The 20565-nt window shown below is 45.8% G+C and overlaps 2 protein-coding genes across 4 annotated transcripts in view; one reads left to right on the top strand and one right to left on the bottom strand.

Annotated features, from left to right (window-relative positions):
* The window catches only part of PTPN18 (protein tyrosine phosphatase non-receptor type 18), a 75519-nt gene that overhangs the window by 53935 nt on the left and 1019 nt on the right, over window positions 1–20565 (bottom strand). For all 3 annotated transcript variants that reach the window (XM_081895235.1, XM_081895236.1, XM_081895234.1), the window contains one exon: window positions 6532–6648. In XM_081895235.1, the coding sequence (XP_081751361.1) occupies window positions 6532–6561 (30 nt within the window). In that variant the 5' untranslated portion in view covers window positions 6562–6648. Of the gene's footprint in view, window positions 1–6531; window positions 6649–20565 lie in introns of those variants that run through there.
* On the top strand, window positions 1499–16107 carry LOC309360604 (vacuolar fusion protein MON1 homolog B-like). Its single transcript, XM_081895253.1, has 6 exons — window positions 1499–1600; window positions 4867–4963; window positions 5575–6009; window positions 8322–9120; window positions 12882–13029; window positions 13828–16107. Exons 2-6 carry the CDS (start codon window positions 4918–4920, stop codon window positions 14044–14046), a joined length of 1647 nt encoding a protein of 548 aa, XP_081751379.1. The 5' UTR covers window positions 1499–1600; window positions 4867–4917; the 3' UTR covers window positions 14047–16107.

Below are 20565 nucleotides of genomic sequence, written 5' to 3'. Positions count from 1 at the left end.
GCTCAGCGGGCGGCAGGTGCGGCGCTGCCCAATAGAAAGGCCCCTGCGCGGGGCTGCTTCGGCCGAAGCCTCCCTCTCTCGCGCGGAACTCGGGCCCTTCTCGCGTCTCAGCTGCGGAGAAAAAGGCCTGCGCGGCGTCTTCGCAGCTTTCGCTCCCAACCTATTTTTAATCACAGCCAAAAGGAAGCGGGGGGGGAATGGGGGTCTTTGCTGCTGCTGCGCTTCTGTTTTGCCCCCAGCCGCCTGCAGAGCTCGGGCTCCTCCCGGCCAGGGCCGCCCCTGCCCGCCCGCCCGCTCCCCGCGCCGCCTTCTCGCGGAAGCCTCATCTTCTGCTGCTTTGCGCGGCAGAGCTCGCGCGGGCTCCGGGTGTTGGGCGACTGGGAGGTCGTGTTGCTTTGAACTCTTGCTCGGTTTTTTGTTGTTTTTTAGTTAAGTAAAGGTAAAGGTCAAGGTACCCCTGCCCGTACGGGCCAGTCTTGACAGACTCTGGGGTTGTGCGCCCATCTCACTCAAGAGGCCAGGGGCCAGCGCTGTCCGGAGACACTTCCGGGTCACGGGGCCAGCGTGACAAGCTGCATCTGGTGAGCCAGCGCAGCACACGGAACGCCGTTTACCTTCCCGCCAGTAAGCGGTCCCTATTTATCTACTTGCACCCGGAGGTGCTTTCGAACTGCTAGGTTGGCAAGCGCTGGGACCGAACGACGGGAGCGCACCCCGCCGCGGGGATTCGAACCGCCGAGCTTTCGATCGGCAAGCCCTAGGCGCTGAGGCTTTTATCCACAGCGCCACACGCGTCCCTTTTTAGTTAATTGCTTTTAGCTAATTGCTTGTCATTGTCATTTTATTATTTTGGTGACTTTACTGTTTGTCTCTTAAGTAAAATAATACAGTGGTACCTCGGGTTACATACGCTTCAGGTTACAGACTCCGCTAACCCTGAAATAGTGCTTCAGGTTAAGAACTTTGCTTCAGGATGAGAACAGAAATCGGGCTCTGGCAGCAGGAGCCCCATTAGCTAAAGTGGTGCTTCAGGTTAAAAACAGTTTCAGGTTAAGAATGGACCTCCGGAACAAATTAAGTACGTAACCAGAGGTACCAGTGTAATGATGAACTACTGCTCTTCTTGCGCGCCACCCTCAGGAAGCCGCCGCCTCCAGAACGACCCCTCCCGTCCCACTTCCTGGTTCTGCGCATATCTGGAAGAGCCGCCTCCGCCCCGCCGCTCCAGGCTCCTCCCTCCAGGCAAAGCCCATTTGGGATTGGTGGACGTTCCTGACTAGCCCCGCCCTTTCCTCGGGCCTTCGGCGCCTGCGGTTGCTTCAGCCGGGTGTAATGGCCCCGCCCCTTCGCCTCCCTCTGTCGCTTCCCGCGGCCTCTGCCCGCCCCTTTTCCTCGCTGACACTCCGAAGCAGCTGCATGCGCGGGCCGGGATTCGCGCCCCGAGGCCCCGCCTTCCCGCTGCTCGTCCTGGGATTCGTCGAGGTGCTTGTCCGTTCCCCTTCCCCGCCCGCCCTCTGCCCCTTCGGGTCCGGAAGAGCGGCCGACGGAGCGGCGCAGGGGCTGCGCGGCAATGGGGCGACGCGGAGCCCTCGCGCGGACGGTGAGGGGCGGGCGGGAGCGGGGCTCCGGAGGGGCGGGGCGGCCGCGGGGCCTTCTCGGGCGAGGGGGTCTCCGGCGCTTCCCTCGGGATGGACTGGAAGCCCCTCGGGGCAGGCAGCTGCCGCAGCAGCAGCAGAGAAGCCTTCCCCGCAGGACCGGGCCAGAAGCCCGTCCGGTGCTGCAATCTTTATCCCCAGCCCAGGAGCGGTGCCTTCCCACGCCTCCCTCGCAGCACCTGCTGTTCAGCGGTAGACTGTCGTGGCACCTGGAGGCTCCATTTAGTTTTCATGCCTAGTGGCTGAGATTTCCTTAAGCATTTTGCTCATCATACTAAGAATAAAATTTCGTAATGCATTCCCCCCTCCAAATGTTTTTTCTTTTGCAAAAAAAACCCCAAAAGGCTTGGTGGGGTGTGATGGGAAAAAGGGCCATTTCTAGGGTCCCCCCCACCGTCACATTTTTAGATCTAGCCAATAGGAGTTTATCTAAAAGAGTTACCTAAGGTTGTTGCCATGTCTGTTGGGTTTCCACTGATGTGCTCAAGGACGTGTCTGACAAAACCCACCCTTGCATAAGAGAATTGCAACAGTTCAGCACAAAATAATATTAAAATAACTGTCATCCTATGGGAGATGATTCTTGATGGAAATATGGAGGGCTGGATTTGGCAACTGTCAGTTAAAGATATTTCAGGGATGACAACAGTTATGGAATTATGCAGTGTGTGAAGAAACACTTCATTTTGGTAGCCCCAAAACTTTCTGCCAATTGGCTTATTTAAATTACTATGACTTAAGAGGGAAATTCTCAGCAGAGGTGGGGATCTATTATTGTATTGAGAAGGCAGAGTTGAATTGTCTCCACTCTCCAGCCTCCACTTTCTCCAATATGTACTTAGTGTGCTGCACAGCTTTCTGAGACTGCAACTGAGTGAGTTGCTGTGTTGTTTTGGGGCTGGGTTGCATGGATCTTAATAATAATAATAATAATAATAATAATAATAATAATAATATCTTTATTGTCATTGCCCCCTCTTTGTGAACTTTCTGGAATGGTTTGCTGGTTGACTAATGTTCAGGGCTGATGTGCATACATGTAGCTCTCTAGAAAGATAAAGAGGTTTTATGACTAGTAATGGCTGGAACAGATTTTTGTTTTTGGAGTCCTGCTATGACTTTTAGGAAGGTGATGTAAGGGTTTGCTTTTGACATGTTACTGAAAACTAACTTGGTTTAGCTATTCCTCTTATAGATATGTGTGTGGTCCCATATGTCTTGATAGACCTATCCCCCCCCCCAAAAAAAGACACGTTTTCCCCCTACACTGTGAACTGGCCTTCAGAGGCATCTCTGACTGGGCCATAAAGCAGCAAGAGGCTGTTTGCTCAGTTTGAGTTGCTTGGGCACTTGAACAATCTGATGTGGCGCCAGGTTCTGTAAAGGGGATGCTGCTTTTGACACTTAATTTTGAACTAGGTTGCTGAAATGGCAGAACCTGGTTCTTCTTGGCTGTAGAAGTAATTACTTTTTTGGAAAGTGTTTATTGTTCTGAGCCTACCATTGCAGGAACTGGTGCCAAGGATGACCTAACACAATTAACCACACTCTTTTCTTACCAGTTAGGGCTGTGGAAATCTACTGCAATACTTTTAACAATCACTGATCATGATTTGGTGCCTGTTCATTTGTTTGTTCCTTATAGGATTGACAGTACTAGTGGTACAGTAGTATATTCACATTAATCTTATGGTGAATGTGTAGTTTTGCAAATAACTTTTTAAAACTTGCCATGCCCATTCTTTGAGAGTGAGGATGAACCTATATATGACAATGGTGGCAGTGCTGTTTCTGTATCTAGGCGGTTTCCAGTAGTCTTGGAGCTGCCAAGAATAAGAAGCTGCTGGGAACATCATGGTAGCACCATTCTGGGCAGATGCTCAGTTCTTCTGGACATAAAGGCTTAAAGGCTGGAAGAACATCTATGCAAGAATTCCAATACAGGAGGGAAATGGATCATGAATATAGTTGGTAGCCCCAACTAAACAAGGCATTTCTTCAGGGCTGAGGAAGTTCAGAATCACTGCATAGAGTTTAATCCCTCAGAGATTATTATTGCAGTTGTGGAATGCAGCCAGCTGTGAAACATCTAGGCCAGCTGTGAAGTGCAAGTAGGGACGGTAAACTGCGTTTCCATGTGCTGCTCTGGTTTCGCCAGAAGCGGCTTAGTCATGCTGGCCACATGACCCGGAAGCTGTACGCCGGCTTCCTCGGCCAGTAAAGCGAGATGAGCACCGCAACCCCAGAGTCGTCCGCGACTGGACTAACGGTCACGGTTACCTTTACCTACTCAGTCCACTGCCTGTTTCTCTTTCTCTTGTTTTATTTTGAAGTAGGGTGGTATTACTAGTGTCACTTTGGATCCTGCTCCAACAGTTGAAGACCAGTGATCGAAGTCAGCCTTTCCCAACCTGGCTCCGCAGACATTGTTATACTACAATTCCCATCATCCCTGACCATTGGCTGTGCTGGCTGGGGCTGATGGGAGTTGCTTAAAATCCCATCCAGGAGTTAAGCCGTAGTAATTCTGTTTCTCTCTCTGTGTGTGTGGTGATTAGTAACCAGGGCATTTCCTGCTGTCTCCTCTGAGGCATCCCTGCCCAGGCATGTGACTGAGATTAGAGCACGGAGGGCAGGCAAGACTGACAGATTGACTTTTGCATCTTGACTTTTGCATTTTGAGAGCCAGTGTGGTGTAGTGGTTAAGAGCGGTAGTCCCGTAATCTGGTGAACCAGGTTCGCGTCTCCGTTCCTCTACATGCAGATGCTGGGTGACCTTGGGCTAGTCACACTTCTCTGAAGTCTCTCAGCCCCACACACCTCACACACCACTCACCTTTGTTGTGGGGGAGGAAGGGAAAGGAGAATGTTAGCTGCTTTGAGACTCCTTAGGGTAGTGATAAAGCGGGAAATAAAATCTAATAAAATCTTCTTCTTGTTTCCCTTGGAAAGCCCTTTTCTCCGATGTGCATTCATTCATACTTTCTAAACTGAAGGTTGAGGTTCTTTTTGCTGCTTCTTTTAGGAGGTGGAGGATGGAGTTAGGGTGTGAATGGAACTGTGAAGGCAGTGTTCTAAGTTCTGTCCCTAATTTGAGAATGGGGTTGGGCCTGGTGAGTAAGCGACAGAGCACCTGCATCCTGGTTTGTTTGTTTTTTTAGTTTTTGTAACACTGGGGAACTCTTCTCACATTTGCCTCTTGACTTCTCAGGAGCTGTTTGAGATGTAGAGGGAAGACCCTGGCTTGCCTTCTAAGGGTGGGATGGATCTCCCTGAGCATAAGGCTGGGCTCAGCTCTGCAGAGACAGGTGAGTGGTTTAAGTCTCTGCCATTGTGGTTCAGTTATTCTACCTGTTCATTAACAGTGGACCTTTTAGATGATGTGGCTGCTAACCAGATCAAGCTGGCAAAGCCTGTAGTGTTTTATATCATGACATAAACAGAAAAAGAGAGGAGCTTACCATAGGCCTCTCCCTTTTCTTTGCTGAGATTACAGATAGCAAGATATGTGTGGGAACCAATAACCTCTCAGCTAAAGTGGTGGTGAAGTTTGGTTGGGGAGAAAAAGCATTGAAGTGCTAGGTTCCTCTTCTAGGAACCAGTACTATTTTTCTAATGGCACCCACCTGAGAGGTGCCAGAACAGAGTTCCAGCGAGCTCCAGCTGAAAAGAAGCCCTGCTAGGAACCAATGATGGGCATAAAGGGAGATGAGGGAGACTTCATCATCTGACCGAGGAAAGTAAGGGATTTGGGGGTGGCTGAAAGACATGCTGAAGCTTGCTGCAAAGTTGGTCATGAAGTGTTGCAACTTTTAGTAGTTGAGCTGCCTTTTCAGTAGGGTAAAGGCTGGTGCAAGTAGGGAGGTGAGGATAAGCTAGGACTCCTGAAATCCTTTACTTGTGCTGTGACTTTTTCCAGGTGAGGATGAGCCCTATTCTGCATTGGATGAGCAAGGGGAGCTACTTGATGTCCCAGTCAATGGACCCATAATTGAGGCAGATGCCAAAGCGGATATGCAGGAGGAATCAAGTGAAAAGGACCTGTCTGACTCAGCCTCAACTGATAACACTTTGGAGGACTCCAGCGAGTTTAACCGACCTATCGTGATGGGCGATGGGCCACCTGAGGAGGAGGAAGTGGCACAGCTGTGCCCGGCTACACACCGGGATGAGGATGTGACAGCTGACAGTTGGCGGGCACACAGGAAACATGTCTTTGTTTTAAGTGAAGCTGGCAAACCCATTTACTCGCGCTATGGCAACGAAGAAGCCCTCAGCTCCACCATGGGTGTTATGATGGCACTTGTATCATTCATCCAGAGTGGGGAAAATTCCATCCGTTCCATTTATTCTGGTATGGCAAAAGATTGGCAGTGGGGCATTGTTTTAATTACAATTAACAACTTGTTTTTATGAGGCTTTGGGACTCACTCATGATTGGAAGTTGGGGCTTGTAGATTTTGTTAAGGATCCTCTACTTTTACCCCCATAATTCAAGCTCTGGAATAGGAGTTATTGGGCATGGTTGTAGCCAGATTTAAGCCATATCCCTATAACTACAGTTTAAAATTACAGCTTAAAATTATTGGTTTCTTTCAAACTGGACTGGCTCTCAGAACCATGACTGATGCCTAACGATCTTGGAGTCTCTTGTTTCCACTGATAGTTAACAGTAAAGGCTGTGTAAAAGAATTTCAGTTACTGGGCAATAGAGGGAGTTGGGGTTTTTATCATGGTAATTTTCTTTTATATGAAGAAAGCTGTCATGTGGACTGCATAGCTATGTAGTTGTGATTTCATGCAAGCACAGAGAAGCACAAATGTTCTGGCTTCAAAATCCAGCTTCCTAAGAATTTCCTTTCATTCTTTTTCTCACCTTTGTGGTTGTAGAGATGCTTGGAAACATGTAGGCAGTGTCTGATGATGTCTGGGGAGCCCAGGGGTCAGAGACTGGAGCTTGCTTCTCTGTTTTGCTCCATGCTGTTCTTCATGCCTAGCAGAAGCAAAATAGTAAAAATTGCAGAATGAATTCTGCAAAATAGGGGAAACAATCCAAAGGTACTTAATATGCATAGCTAGTCCAGGCAGCTGAATTTATCTCTTCTTAGTGCATATTTTTATTATGATCAGTAGTAGTAATACTCCTTTTTTTTAAGTGCAGAATGTGTCCTGCTCTGGCATGCAACGTTTCATGTATTTGCATCAAAGGTTGCTACCGTAAGCTCACTCAGCACTGAAGTAAGCCCTCAGTGGGGCTTCCTTATGAGTAGAAGGCATGTATAGCTTTGCACTATAACATAGGACCTAGTGGAACATCTAGGGCTACAACTTGAAAGGGCCTGCCCTACTAGAAAAATTAACCAATAAACTGCAACTGACACGGGGACAAACAGAAGAAGATGCCTTTACCCCGGTATGGCTCCCCTTTATCACATACACAGCCCAACAAGACAATGACAATAATTCACCAACAGCATACAAATCAATATGGCTAACCTGATCCAAAACACACACACACCCCACTCACACACAAAACCAAAGATCACCATAGCCAATCACAAACAAACAACCACACCCTAGGCCAACCCCAACCTCTCACCACCAAAGGAACACAAGTGAACAGCACAAGCAACGCTGACACCGAACCCTACATACATTAAGCATAATAGAAACATCGCCACCCAACCCCACCCCCCACCCATCTTCCCCCCCCACCCCTTTCCCCCCCTCCTCCTAATGTCTCAACAAATGAAACGGATTTGTAAAAATGCTACATGGAAAAAATACGAGAGACATTACACATACTTCTGTAAAACAAGAAAATCTTTAATAATAATTAAAAAAAACTTGAAAGGGCCTGTTTATGTGCCTGGCTGCCTTTTTAAAAGAGTTGTTTGGAGTGATCATCAGCTGGAGGAGTGGGGAGGGAGATGGTGTACCCCTGTCTTTTGTGCTCCATCATAATATATGGCATATGCATGTTTAGATTTAGTAGCCTATCCTGCCCAACAAACTCACTCTGTGATCCCTTAGGGGAAGAAATCTCATTCAGTTAAATATGATGGGGGATAAAAAAAATAGTGACTATATAAAGTTGATTTTTTAAAAAATAAAGCAATATAAAAATAAGGTTCTAATTAGTCAGAACACTGTGTATCCTGGACTTAAATAGATCTACTTCAGTTCTGTTGTCAGGAAAAACTTAATTCCTCAACCTGTATAAATTATGTAAATTACCCAAATACAGTTATTTCTTGTTTGGCATAGTGGATTCTACCCCTTTGACTATTTGCATGTGTTTTCCTTCTGCTTATCATGGGGTTGGGAGACAGACAAGGAGCTACACAAGGCATTAAAATCCTGCCTCTGGCCGCTGGGGATCTTGTTCAGCCACACTGCTGAGATTCAGCTGATGTTGTCTAGAACGCTTTCAAGTATATCTTTGCAACCATAAGGGCAAGAAATGTGTATCTGAAAAAGGTATGCTCTAGGGATGCTAATTTTATACCCAATACTGCATTATATGGGCTTTTTGCATTTCCATGGAATTGCACACTTTACTCAGTCTTGCTTTCCCCCTAGGGTTGATTGACATCTGGTTCTGTCCTATTTGTGCAGAGCTCAGTCTGCTGCACCTTCTGACTAGCTCTCTCCTTTCCACCACAGATGATCACAAACTGGTGTTTGTGCAGCAGGGCCCGCTGGTGCTGGTGTCCGTGTCGCGCACCTTACAGTCAGAGCAGCAGTTGCGGCAGGAGCTTTTGTATGTCTACTATCAGATTATCAGCATGCTCACAGAGGCCAGCATCACCCGCATCTTTGAGCGGAAAAAGAACTATGACCTCCGGCGCCTGCTGACCGGCTCAGAGAAGATCCTCAACCGCCTGCTGAACCTGGTGGAGTCGGACCCTTGCTTCCTGCTTGGTGCTGTGCGCTGCCTGCCCCTCCAAGCCTCCCTGCGGGATTCCCTGGGCACTTTGCTCCAGAAGGCCATCACGCCCAATCTGGTCTTCTCCATTCTGGTGGCCCGCAGTCAGCTGGTCACCACAGTGCAGGAGAAAACAGTGATTGAAGACTGCCGTTTAGAACCCACTGACTTGCATCTATTGCTCAACCTCATTGGGGCAACCTCTGCATTCCAAACAGGGGAGATTTGGACACCTATTTGCTTGCCACGCTTCAACCCGGATTGTTACTTTTACGCTTATATTTCCTACTTGGATGCAGAATGTACCGTCTGCCTCATTCTTCTCTCCACGGACAAGGAGTCTTTCTATTCTGTCTCGGACTGCAAGAAACGCATTGAGGAGGGCATGAGGACTCAGAACTACCTGCAGGCACTCTCAAGCGGCCTGAGAAGCCCTTCCTATAGTGTGGGGCTGGTGGGTGTGCCAGACCTCCGGCACTTTATGTACAAGCCTCTGGATATACCTGATAACTACCGGCAGCTTCCTCAGTTCACCAGGTAATTAGAGGCATGTGTGGTCTGAGATATGCTCTCGACCCTATGAGAGCTCTTTGAAGAGGCCAGTGAGATGGAAGTGCAGTAGGGGATGGCTTAATTTGTTTGTGACTTGATACTGGCCCCTCTGAATTCTCAACGTTTCTCATGGTGGTGGGGGTGTTAGTGAAGCATTTTGCCTCTTAATGTTTTGACCGTCATTGACATGTTTCTGGAAAATATGATTTGGCTTATTTTTATGCTCTACAGTTTTGCTTCAGTGCAGTGTTGCATGATATCTGTCCTGGAAAAGAGTACTGAAAATCTCAAGATTTAATTTGGGTAGACAGACAAAAGCTCTTGGTTTTGGAACCCAAATTTTTGGGGGTTGTTTTTTTTTAAACAGGGGGAGTGTCCTCTTGTTAAGGGACAAAGCTATTGTGTCCTGTAATGCTAATTGCTTGCCTATCTCTTTTCCTGCCAGATTTATTTTTATTTATTTTATTTATTAAATTTGAATATCACCTTTCATCTGTAGATCTCAGGGCAATTCACAACATAAAAGAAACATATAAAAACGCAAAATACATAATAAAAACAAAACAAAACCAATACATTTGCAAATGAAGCAAATGTGTAGGGCTTGAAATTCATTGGCTGTAGACCATTAAAGAAAGTGAATGATTTTGCTTATTGCAATATTATTTGTTTGGGGAATGATCCAATCTGACACTTCATGTGAATGTAGTAGCACATTTCATCTTCTTCTTATTTTATTATTTATTAGATCTATATACCAACCTTCATCATAAGATCTCAGGGCGGTTCGCAGAATAAAATACAGGATAAAAACAAGTAAACAATTAAAACAAAACAGCAAAACAATACCCCCCCCCTTCCCAAAGACACATTTAAAAGGCTGTGGAATATTCATGAGCCAGGCCTGGTTGAAGAGAAATGTTTTCACCTAAAAATATACAATGAAGGCACCAGGTGAACCTCCCTGGGGAGAGCATTCCACAAATGAGCCACTACAGCCTCCGGATGTCTCGTGGAAGAGGCACATAGAGAAAGGCCTTAGATGATGATTGCAGAGTCAGGGATGTTTTATATGGGAAAAGGTGATCCTTGAGGTATTGCGGTCCTGAGCCACTTAAGGCTTTATAGGTCAAAACCAGAACTTCGAATTGGGCCTGGAAACTAATTAGCAGCCAGTGCAGTCAGACCAGGATTGGTGTAATACTCTCAAACCATCTTGTCCCAGTGAGCAACCTGGCCGCTAAATTCTGCACCAGCAGAAGCTTCTTGACTGTCTTCAGAGGCAGCCCTATGTCAAATACATTGCAGTGATCCAACCTAGAGGTTACCAGAGCATAGACAGTAGAAGTTAGGCTATCCCTGTCCAGAGCTGGACCATGAGCTGAAGGCACTCTGGGCCACCGAGGCCACCTGAGCCTCAAGTGACAGCAGAGGATCCAGGAGTACCCCAAGCTACATACCTGCTCCTTCAGAGGAAGTGTAACCCCATCAAGAGCAGGTGATCTCCCAGCCATCTCTTCTTCCGCTCACAAAAAAAATCCCACCGGTGTCTGTGTGACTTCACACATGTAATGGTTTTAGGTGTGCCCCTTAATGTCTCATTCAGACATTCATAAATCTGAATACAAATGTGTTTGTAAACACTTAATGTTTTGAGTGAGCTTTCGTGGTGGATTTGCTGTTGTATAATGGGTAGTATGATCCTGTACTGCAGGCTTCCTCAAACTCAGCCCTCCAGATGTTTTGGGACTACATTTCCCATCATCCCTGACCACTGTTCCTGCTAGCTAGGGATCATGGTAGGCCAAAAACAGCTGGAGGGTCAAGTTTGAGGAAGCCTGCTGTAATGCAACAATACTTGGGTGATAAAGCAGAACAGTGCAGTTTCTCTTTCTCTCTCTCTCTCTCTCTCTCTCTCTCCCTCTCTCCTCCTTGCAAGTGTTAACTTGCTGCACAATCCTATTCCCAGAAGAAGCTCCATCCCAGAACTGATTTGTGCGTGTGTTAAATTTGCTATGTTGATGCATCTAGACTTAGCTTTGGGGGCAGGCAAACCTAGAGAGATGGTACAGCTCCTGCCTCGTCTTCCTCCCCCCTGCCCAAGACTCCCAGCCAGCGGTTGTGGGAAGGGCTAAGATGGCCTTATTGAATTACAGCTTTAAATAGAGCAAGTCATGAGGTTTATCCCCCGCATCAAAAAGAATCCTTGTGTAGAAACTACTGGGCCGCAAGGGAGAACCTGAGGGTGGGCATCAGGAGATTCTTGCTAGCTGACAAAGTCTTGTAAGTGGTACACAGAAATCATAGAATCATATAATTATAGAGTTGGAAGAGACCACAAGGGCCATCAAGTCCAACCCCCTGCCAAGCAGGAAACACCACCAGAGCACTCCTGACATATGGTTGTCAAGACTCTGCTTAAAGACCACCAAAGAAGGAGACTCCACCACACTCCTTGGCAGCAAATTCCACTGTCGAACAGCTCTTACTGTCAGGAAGTTCTTCCTAATGTTTAGGTGGAATCTTCTTTCTTGTAGTTTGGATCCATTGCTCCGTGTCCGCTTCTCTGGAGCAGCAGAAAACAACCTTTCTCCCTCCTCTATGTGACATCCTTTTATATATTTTACATACCCCTTTTATATACCCCTTAACCTCCTCTTCTCCAGGCTAAACATGCCCAACTCCCTTAGCCGTTCCTCATAGGGCATTGTTTCCAGGCCTTTGACCATTTTGGTTGCCCTCCTCTGGACACGTTCCAGTTTGTCAGTGTCCTTCTTGAACTGTGGTGCCCAGAACTGGACACAGTACTCCAGGTGAAGCCATTTTGACAAGAGGTGCTACTGATTCAATGCTAATGCATCTGGAGTGCCAAAGGAATACTTGATTGGTCAGAAGCACCCACATTTCCTTGACATGAGCCAACAGTGTGACGCGGCAGCTAAAAAAGCCAATGCAATTCTGGGCTGCATCAATAGGAGTATAGCATCTAGATCAAGGGAAGTAATAGTGCCACTGTATTCTGCTCTGGTCAGACCTCACCTGGAGTACTGTGTCCAGTTCTGGGAAATCGTGCGGCAGCAGCAGGAGGCCCCATTAGCAAAAGTGCGCCTCAGATTAAGAATGGTTTTGGGTTAAGAACGGACCTTCGGAACGAATTAAGTTCATAGCCCGAGGCACCACTGTAACTTGTTTAGACATGTGCCCATTTTGCAGCTTCCTTCCCCTAAAGACGTGCTAAGATATGAGGGGCGTATTCCACTGACCACTTTAGTACATTGTAGGCTGACAGATTGCTAGGGTGTATGCTTGTCCATATGCGTATCTCGGGTGCTGCTATGCACAGGATCCAATTCAGAAAGACATGGAATTGATTAAAAAGTGACATCTTGCTATGCAGTGCCTAAAGTTAACTCCTGTGTATGGCATCAGGTGCAGACAACACAATGACTGAGCAGCCATACATTGGAAGCTGAAAACATGCTGGTGTTCTGACACTTGTCTGGAGCCTGGAAAACATATTGGAGCCTAAACGTTTTCTGATTGTCAGACATTTCTTAGAGGCTTTTTCTGGGATTATATTTTTGTCCTTTCCCATCTCTGAAGAATTTGCTCAGTGGTTGAGGTGAACAGATCCCTCCCATTCTTCACTACGCCTGAGTTCAGTAGCCTGACCCATAGTGAAGAGTGGTATAGAGGGTCTCAAAGTTCTTTGATTTCCTGATATGTTTTTTTTTAACCAATTACAGCCCAGAACTGGAGGGGCCTTACTGCAGTGAGAATGAACGGCACCGACTCTTTGACCTCTATCACTACCTTCACAGTCGTATCCACAGTACCTCACGCCCTCTGCGTCTCATCTACCATGTAGCTGAAAAGGAAACCCTCTTGGCTTGGGTGAGGAATGACACTGCGGCTGCTTCTTCAACTAAGAGACTTTGTGATCGCTAGCTAAGAGTGCAGTTACCCGTTATGAGGATAATACAGGACTCCCAAGTCCATGCTTTCCTCATGTCAACACTTGGCAGGCAGGAGGGAGGAAGGAAAGGAGTGCTCAACATTTCTCTTCACGATTGATTCACCCCTGTAAATCCAACCCCTCATGGATTTAAAATAAAGAAACCCTTATTTTAATCCTTTCTTCCTGATGCCCCCCAGATATTGTTGGATTCAACTCCTGACACCCCTCATGGTCAATGATCAGGAATGATGGGAAGGCAGAGATTCCTTACCCCTACCTTAGGTACTCACAAATAATTTACTTTTTCTTATCAGTGTCCTATAAATTAGAGTAGCTGGGGTAAACAGCTTAGGTGAGTCACAGAAAACTTGTGACTGGCTTTTTGAGCTGTTGATAATCTGTGTTGGAGATGGCACCAAACATCACAAAGTTTTAAGGATCACAGACATGCTTTCTGTTGTTCAGTGGATTAAGAGTCCAGCTCTTGAGTGAGGTGGCTGGGAACTTTTATAGGTTCTCAAAGGTTGGTGAAATCTGGTAGTTTAGGGAACTTGCTACCTATAAGGCGCTGCTACAGAATAGTAAGTTCCTCTCTTGCACATAGCTGCAGGCTTTGGTTTCCTAGCCATTCTACAGCTTGGTTGTATCTGTTGTCTAATGTCACCTGCAGAGAGTTCCCAGCCTCGCTACTGAATGGGGCTGAATGTTTTTTTCTCCCATCCTCTCTTCTCTAGGTCACAAGTAAGTTTGAACTGTATACCTGCTTCAGTCCTTTGGTGACCAAAGCTGGTGCCATCAATGTCCTGACTAAGCTGCTGCGCTGGATAAAGAAGGAAGAAGACCGGCTCTTCATTCGTTACCCACCCAAATATTCCACCACACCCAATCCTAGTAAAGGAAGCAAGGGGTCCCGGACTGATGGTGCTGAGAATGGCTTCTTTGGAGGTCTCTAAAGCCTAGGACTTTAATACTGAACTGTACCCTGTGTGCACCTCCTTACAGACAAGCAACTTCTCTGGGTGGTTTTGTTCTTCACAAGGTGATCAGGGTCTGTGTGGGTATGAAAAACATTGCAATTTTCAGGCTAAGCTGTCCCTTTGGTGATTCATTCATAAAGTTTTATCCTGCTTTTTAAAAGTTTTATATTACTTGTGATCTTTGGCACCATGCCTGCAGAAAGGGATTGAGCCCGGACACAGACTGTCTGGTAGACTGGAGATTACTAAGGAAATGTGGCTCTTGTATTCTGGGAAAGTGGCATATAATTGGAATATGGGGTATTTCATATATTGATCCTGCTTAAATATAGTTTCTGCCTATTCTGGAGTCCAGCAGGTTAGAATTATCAGTGGGTAGGTGCTCACACCATGGATATTATCACTGGGGGTGGGGGTGGGATTGCATTCCTTATCACATTGTTTCTTTTCCTCCTAAGAGGGCATGATGGCCACTTCCATGCTTGTGGACAAAAGTCAGGAGGTAGGGAGTCTGGCTTCTCTGTTTCTCTAAGAGTAGGTTCAAATTTGCAACAAATATGGTCTTGGTAATCTCTGAAAATACTTGCCCTTCAATAACCTACTTGATTGTCCATAGTTGCTATCTTTTGAGAATAGCTGTCCAGGATCTAATCTAGTCGGTGCTAGAGGTTTATAAAGAGCCTATTACTTTCAGACAACACGTAACCTAGAGAGATGAATGCTCCCTGCAGAGGTAGCTGACTTGAATCAGGCTTATGCCGATTTGAGAGACTGCAAGTGAAGAGGCCCAGTTCCAAAGATTCTTCTATCCTGGGACAATTGAAATATTTTATTAGACTAATGTCATCCTTGTTCTTTGGGCTATAATTGCCTAATGAATTAGGGAAGCAGCTTCAGTCAGCCCTTTGGCCTGACACTAAAGGATAAAGTTATGTTGAAGGGTATTTTACAGTCTTGGTGCGTTAATTGATGTCTATATGATGACTCAGTTTGTACTGTGTAATTATGATGGATTATTGACATTCTTTTTAATGTATTATGTTGGAACCTAAGTGGCTTTGAAAAATTGTCTCACTGTCCATAATTCTCCCCCCCCCCCCGCCCCGTCTTCTTTTAAAAAATTAAACTCCATCTTAGATTGAAACAGGAGCTGGCAAAAGTTCAGAGATGGAGAATCTTTGTTTTTAGCTGAATAACACGCTGCTCCTATAAGAGTTCTACTACTCTTTTTGTGCAGGGATAACACCAGCCCTTCCCCCAATAAATCTGTTTCTGTGGGTTTTTTTTAAGAAAAGGCAATAGGAAAGAACAATTGGACCTGTCTAAACAGCCTTCTGAGGCTTGATACTGACAAATAGCTATTTTTACATCCTTGTCAACTCCCAGATTTTGTCTGGATGTACCACCAGTTGCGACAACTCCTCAGAAGGAGACACTGAACATCTCATTTTCTTGCAATTAACAGTTGCATCTTTGCCCTTCCTGAGCAGGTGCTGTTCTGCTGTGCAAATATGTGCCCTGTATGAATCTGCTACTCCTCCAGTGGGTCTGTTCTGTTTCCTGGTCCTTCCTGATTGCTTAAAAAAAAGTATTATTTTTGTCCAAAGGGCAATATGAGGGAGCATCTGTTCTCCAGTGGGCCATCTTGGCACCCTGTTATTTCTCATGATGTGGTGGGGAGTAGTAAGTCTTAATTTAACCTGGGGTGCTTTTGTTAAGTGTACTGATTGTGACCAGTTTTGATGTAGGCTGAGCACTGAACTGGATTCTACCCTCATTGCCAATACTGCATTGACTGGAGAAACTATGCTATTTTGCAGGGTGTATCTGTTGCGATTGGATTCCTCCTGGTGCATGCTATGCTTCTTGCTCAGCTTGCTTTTGGCTAGCATGTTTTCTTGCCCTGGTAAAAGAACAGCAGTGATCCCATGCATAATGTGGCTTAATGACAATGAGGGTTTATATTTCTGACTGAACTGTTGTACTGAGAACTGGAAGCATCTTATTAAAAACAAACACAAGTCATTTTAAAATCAACGCCATCTTAGCATATCTGTTTCTTTCTCCATCTGCCACCATGTTTAGCAAAATATCTTCTGTTTTAGCTGGTCAGGATCAATTGCACTCTTTGGTTTCCAGGGATTCTCTGCATCAGCCTTGCAAATAGCAGGGCTGTTGTAATTAATTCATTGATTTAAATCTGCATAAGTTGGCATCTGAGGAAGCTAGTAGTTCTGTAAAGACATGTGTCTCACTAGGCATAAACTTAGAAGTACTGTTCTCCTTCTCTCACACAGAGGAGAACCCTGTATCTGCAGTTTGCAGAAGCGCTTTTACTAAAAAGGGTTTTTTTAAAAATCTGCTGGCCTACTTAGGATAATCTGTTTAAGCTATGCAAAGTGTTTTTCAATGCATAATCAGAACTAATTGCCTTCATTGGAACCCTTCAAGCAAGTCCCAAAAGGGTTGCAACATTTTTTTTGTTCTACTAGTTTGCCTGCCTGCACATAACTCAGTGATTTGTTGCCTAAAAGAACCAGCTTTTCTAGAGTTTTCCTGCCTGGTCACCTGGCAGAGATCCTTGGATGCCACAGGCAATCAAGTGAGGGAGTGTTTACAAGTCTTGTCCATGCTGAGTTTATCTCAGGTTAGTACTGAACTGCAGCTGACTTGGAGCACCTGTTATCAAAAGAATTTTTGAGAAATTGTGTGGATGCAACTCTAAACATTATATTTGCTTACTTCAACTGGCATTGCTTTGAAGTGAGGTGAAAAACTTACAAGAAAATCACAAAAAGTGTTAGAATTCAGCATTGAAAACATAGATATAGCTGCCACATGTTCATTCAGCTGGTTTTCCTTAATGTACTCTGATTTTCCTGCATCTGCCTTTGTCTATTCTGCCAAGCACAAAAATATGATTGTGTTTAAGTTGGTTGTGTATAGAGTTATAATAGGCACTTCTCTATGAGATTTTAATTTTATTAGCTTTTACATGGCTATTATTTCAGGAGTCTATATTTCTATTTAAAAATTGTCAATGAGAAGATCACAGCTAACAAGGGATGGTATTTTTTGCATGGGATTGCTGATTGCTATGCAAACATTCAGTTCACTTACAATGTTGCAGTAATTTTGTATGGATGATCAGGTATAAAACCATTACCAGCATGTGAATCTGCACTGGACAAGCTTGAGCTGCAGTGTAGATCCCCAACATGTGTTTTTCACAAACCTAGAAATGAAGCTATGGCTCTTCTCCCAAGAAAAACCTAAGAAACCTATGGCTCAGTATTGACAGCACAGACAGACAGCAGACTTAGTAAAAAAAGTTTGTATTCCATGTAACACATCTATATGGCTTCGTTGGATAAGAGCAATTCAGTTTCTTGCTCCCATTTCTTCAGATTGTCTGAGAAACTTTCAGATGCCCCGTTGGCCATATCAGTAGACCTATGCAATGTGTGGGGAACCTTTGGCTCTCCAGATGTTGCTGTACTACAACTCCCATCTTCCCTGGCCATTGGCCATGCTTACTAGGGCTGCTGGGAATTGTAGTTCAGCAACATTTGGAGGGCCGAATGTTCTGGCCTATGTGCAGAGAGCTGTGTGGACTGTAGCTCTTTTAAAATATTTTGAGGGACAACAGCCTTACATTGTTGGCTGCAGTTCTAATCTTGGTAGCTCAGATGTGTGATGCACTTCAGTTTATGGCGGTCCATGCAGTCAAACCACTGTGTAATCTCTGTCTGCATGGCTGACTTCCTGCAGTGTGGAGATGCTCCTGCTCTTAGAAATTCTCTTAATACACCTTGGTGTCTGCTTTAAGAAGCTTGCATCCTTGATTTGCCTTGAATATAAAATTCAAATGGCTGAGTCAAACTAGGGTTGTACATTTTTTTAAAAAAATGATTCTCTCCCTCAATATGTACAATACAAAGGTAATAGAAGTGTCCTTAGTACTCATTTTCCTTTGTCACAGAGCCTGTTCCATAGAGGTTCAACAGGATAATCCTGAAAAGAATCCAATTGTGTCTTGGTCTTCACAAAAGGAATACTGTACTACCTTGTAACTTACCTAACTTTATTTTGGGGATTAGAGAAAGACAGGCCAATCATAACTAAATCCAGACAAGACTAAAGTAATCATATTGGCAGGCGTTGTGACTTGAAAGGGCCCTGACCTCCAATTCCGATAGAATATGGCCCATTTTAGTCTCTTAGACTTTTTGTCCCAGAGTGATCATGGATCCATCCAGGTATCTGTGGTGGTGCTTTCCACCAGGCCCTCTTGCTGAAGCTGTGACTTGGTCTGACAGGTGCAGATCTACTGAATGTCATTCATGACTTCAGAGCTTCAAGGCTAGCCTAACTAAAAATGTGCCTTTCCTGAGCGTGTGGAGACTTCGGAGCTTCAGCCCACTGGGACATCGCTGTTGCCATGAGTGTTGGAAGGAAGACCTGTTCCCTGCAAGGCCCTTTCCATCTGGCCTACGGGACAGGGACCAGACTCACCCTGCTCAACATAAGAGACTCCTGGGAGGACGGAGGGACATTGCCCTGCTGTGAGTCCAGACTCACTGGAACAAACTCCGGTTGGGGCAAATGTCAAAAATGCTTTTAAATGTTTTAAAATAGTTTTTAATCTGTGGCATTTTAAATGTTTTGTTGTTGCTTTTTTACTCTGTTGGGGATGGGATAAACGTTTAGTTGGGGCTGGGGATTAGTTTATTTTAGTATAAATGTTTTTTTTTTAAATTAGTTTCTACTGTCTTACTCGGGTCGGCAAGGTTTACCTCACCTGGGCTGGTTCACTCCAGCAGAGATCCCTCCATGGGCCGGATCGCGCGCACGTGATTTCCAGCATCTTTGTGTACGCAGACATGATTTCCGGTGCCACAGAATTGAGTCCCCTCACCTCACTGGTTTAGCGCAGTGCATGGGACTCGCCTATGGGCTGTTTGTGACCCATGGTGTTGTTGACCCCTGGTCTTACTGGTTTATTGTATAGTTGCATTTTGTTCTGAAGGGGAGAGGGTCAGGGCTGCTTGGGAGTGGGCCCCAGCCAACAGAATGGCTTGGGCAGTTTCCACAGGGGACATCCCATCTCAGTGATCACGGGTAGGCGGAGGAGTTACGCTAAGACCAGACCATGTCATTTCCATGGAGGCAGGTTTAGTCATTGTTTGAAGACTATCCCTGCCTTGGTTTCTGGTCTTGACTGGAAGGATACTGGAATCAACAAGGGAGACCCACATAACCGTAAGGTGCTACTGTGCAATACTAGGTCAATGATTCATAAGACCACTGCCATCCATGATCGTGGATGGAGGACTTGACCTGGCATGTGTAACAGAGACTTGGTTGGACGAGGCGTATGGTCCTGTTCTTGCTACTGCTTGTCCACCAGGTTTCTCTTATGCACAGCAACCCAGGTCATGTGGGTGGTGAGGGGGGATGCAGGGGGGAGGGGGGATGCAGCCATTAGCTTGCACCAGGCGTCCTAATGGGAAGACCCAGTTCTCTGAGTGCATGTTCTGGAAGTTGGGCAATAGGGGCAGTACAGGATTCCTTTTGGTGTACCAACCTCCCCGCTGCACCCAGGATTCCCTGCCTGAGCTGCTTTTGGTCGTGGTGGATGTTCTCCTGGAGACACCTAGTTTGGTTGTCCTAGGGGATTTTAACATCCATGCCAACACGACCTTACAAGGAACTGCTCAGGACTTCATGGAAAGCATGGCCTCAATAGGGCTGTCCCTGAATAAGTTTGGCCCAGAATGCTGCAGCAAGGCTCCTCACGGGGTCTCTGCCATGGGAGCATATTCACCTAGTGCTTTTCCAGCTGCACTGGCTCCTGGTGGAGTACAGGGTCAGATATAAGGTGCTGCTTTTGACCTTTAAAGCCCTTCATGGCCTAGGACCCTCGTACCTACGGGACCGCCTCTCCCGGTATGCCCCATGGAGAGCCTCAAGGTCCATAAATAGCAACACCCTAGTGATCCTGGGCCCTAAGAAAGTTAGATTAGCTTCAACCAGAGCCAGGGCCTTTTCAACTCTGGCTCCGGCCTGGTGGAACACTCTGCCTCATGAGACCAGGGCCATGCAGGATCTGATTTCTTTCCGCAGGGCCTGTAAGACAGAGTGGTTCCGCCTGGCCTTTGGCTTGGAGCCAATTTGATTCTCTCCCCCTCTTTCTTTTCTCTTTTCCTTTCTCCTCCTGCAATGAGGCTACATTTTAATATTTTTATGTTTCAATATTTTAATGTTGTATTTTAATCTTGTTTTTAAGTTGTATTCATTCAACTTGTTTTTATTATTGCTTGTTAGCCGCCTTGAGCCCAGCCTTGGCTGGGGAGGGCGGGGTATAAATTAAAAATTATTATAATTATTATTATTATTACTTCTATTATTATTATTATACCCGAAAGAGCGTCTCCACTCCCCTCATCCACCCTGGACTTTGAGGTCCATCTCTGAGGGCCTTCTGATGGTTCC

The sequence above is a fragment of the Podarcis melisellensis genome (assembly GCF_964234715.1).
Source record: "Podarcis melisellensis genome assembly, chromosome: 17".
In the NCBI taxonomy this organism is placed as follows: Eukaryota; Metazoa; Chordata; class Lepidosauria; order Squamata; family Lacertidae; genus Podarcis; species Podarcis melisellensis.
The sequence above is the reverse complement of the archived record's forward strand: the minus strand, read 5'-3'. Positions and strand labels throughout refer to the sequence as shown.

Coding starts and splice junctions, on each gene's coding strand:
- LOC309360604 (XM_081895253.1), top strand. CDS start 4,918: ATGGATCTCCCTGAGCATAAGGCTGGGCTCAGCTCTGCAGAGACAG. Junction 4,964..5,574: donor GCTCAGCTCTGCAGAGACAG/GTGAGTGGTTTA, acceptor GACTTTTTCCAG/GTGAGGATGAGCCCTATTCT. Junction 6,010..8,321: donor CATCCGTTCCATTTATTCTG/GTATGGCAAAAG, acceptor TTTCCACCACAG/ATGATCACAAACTGGTGTTT.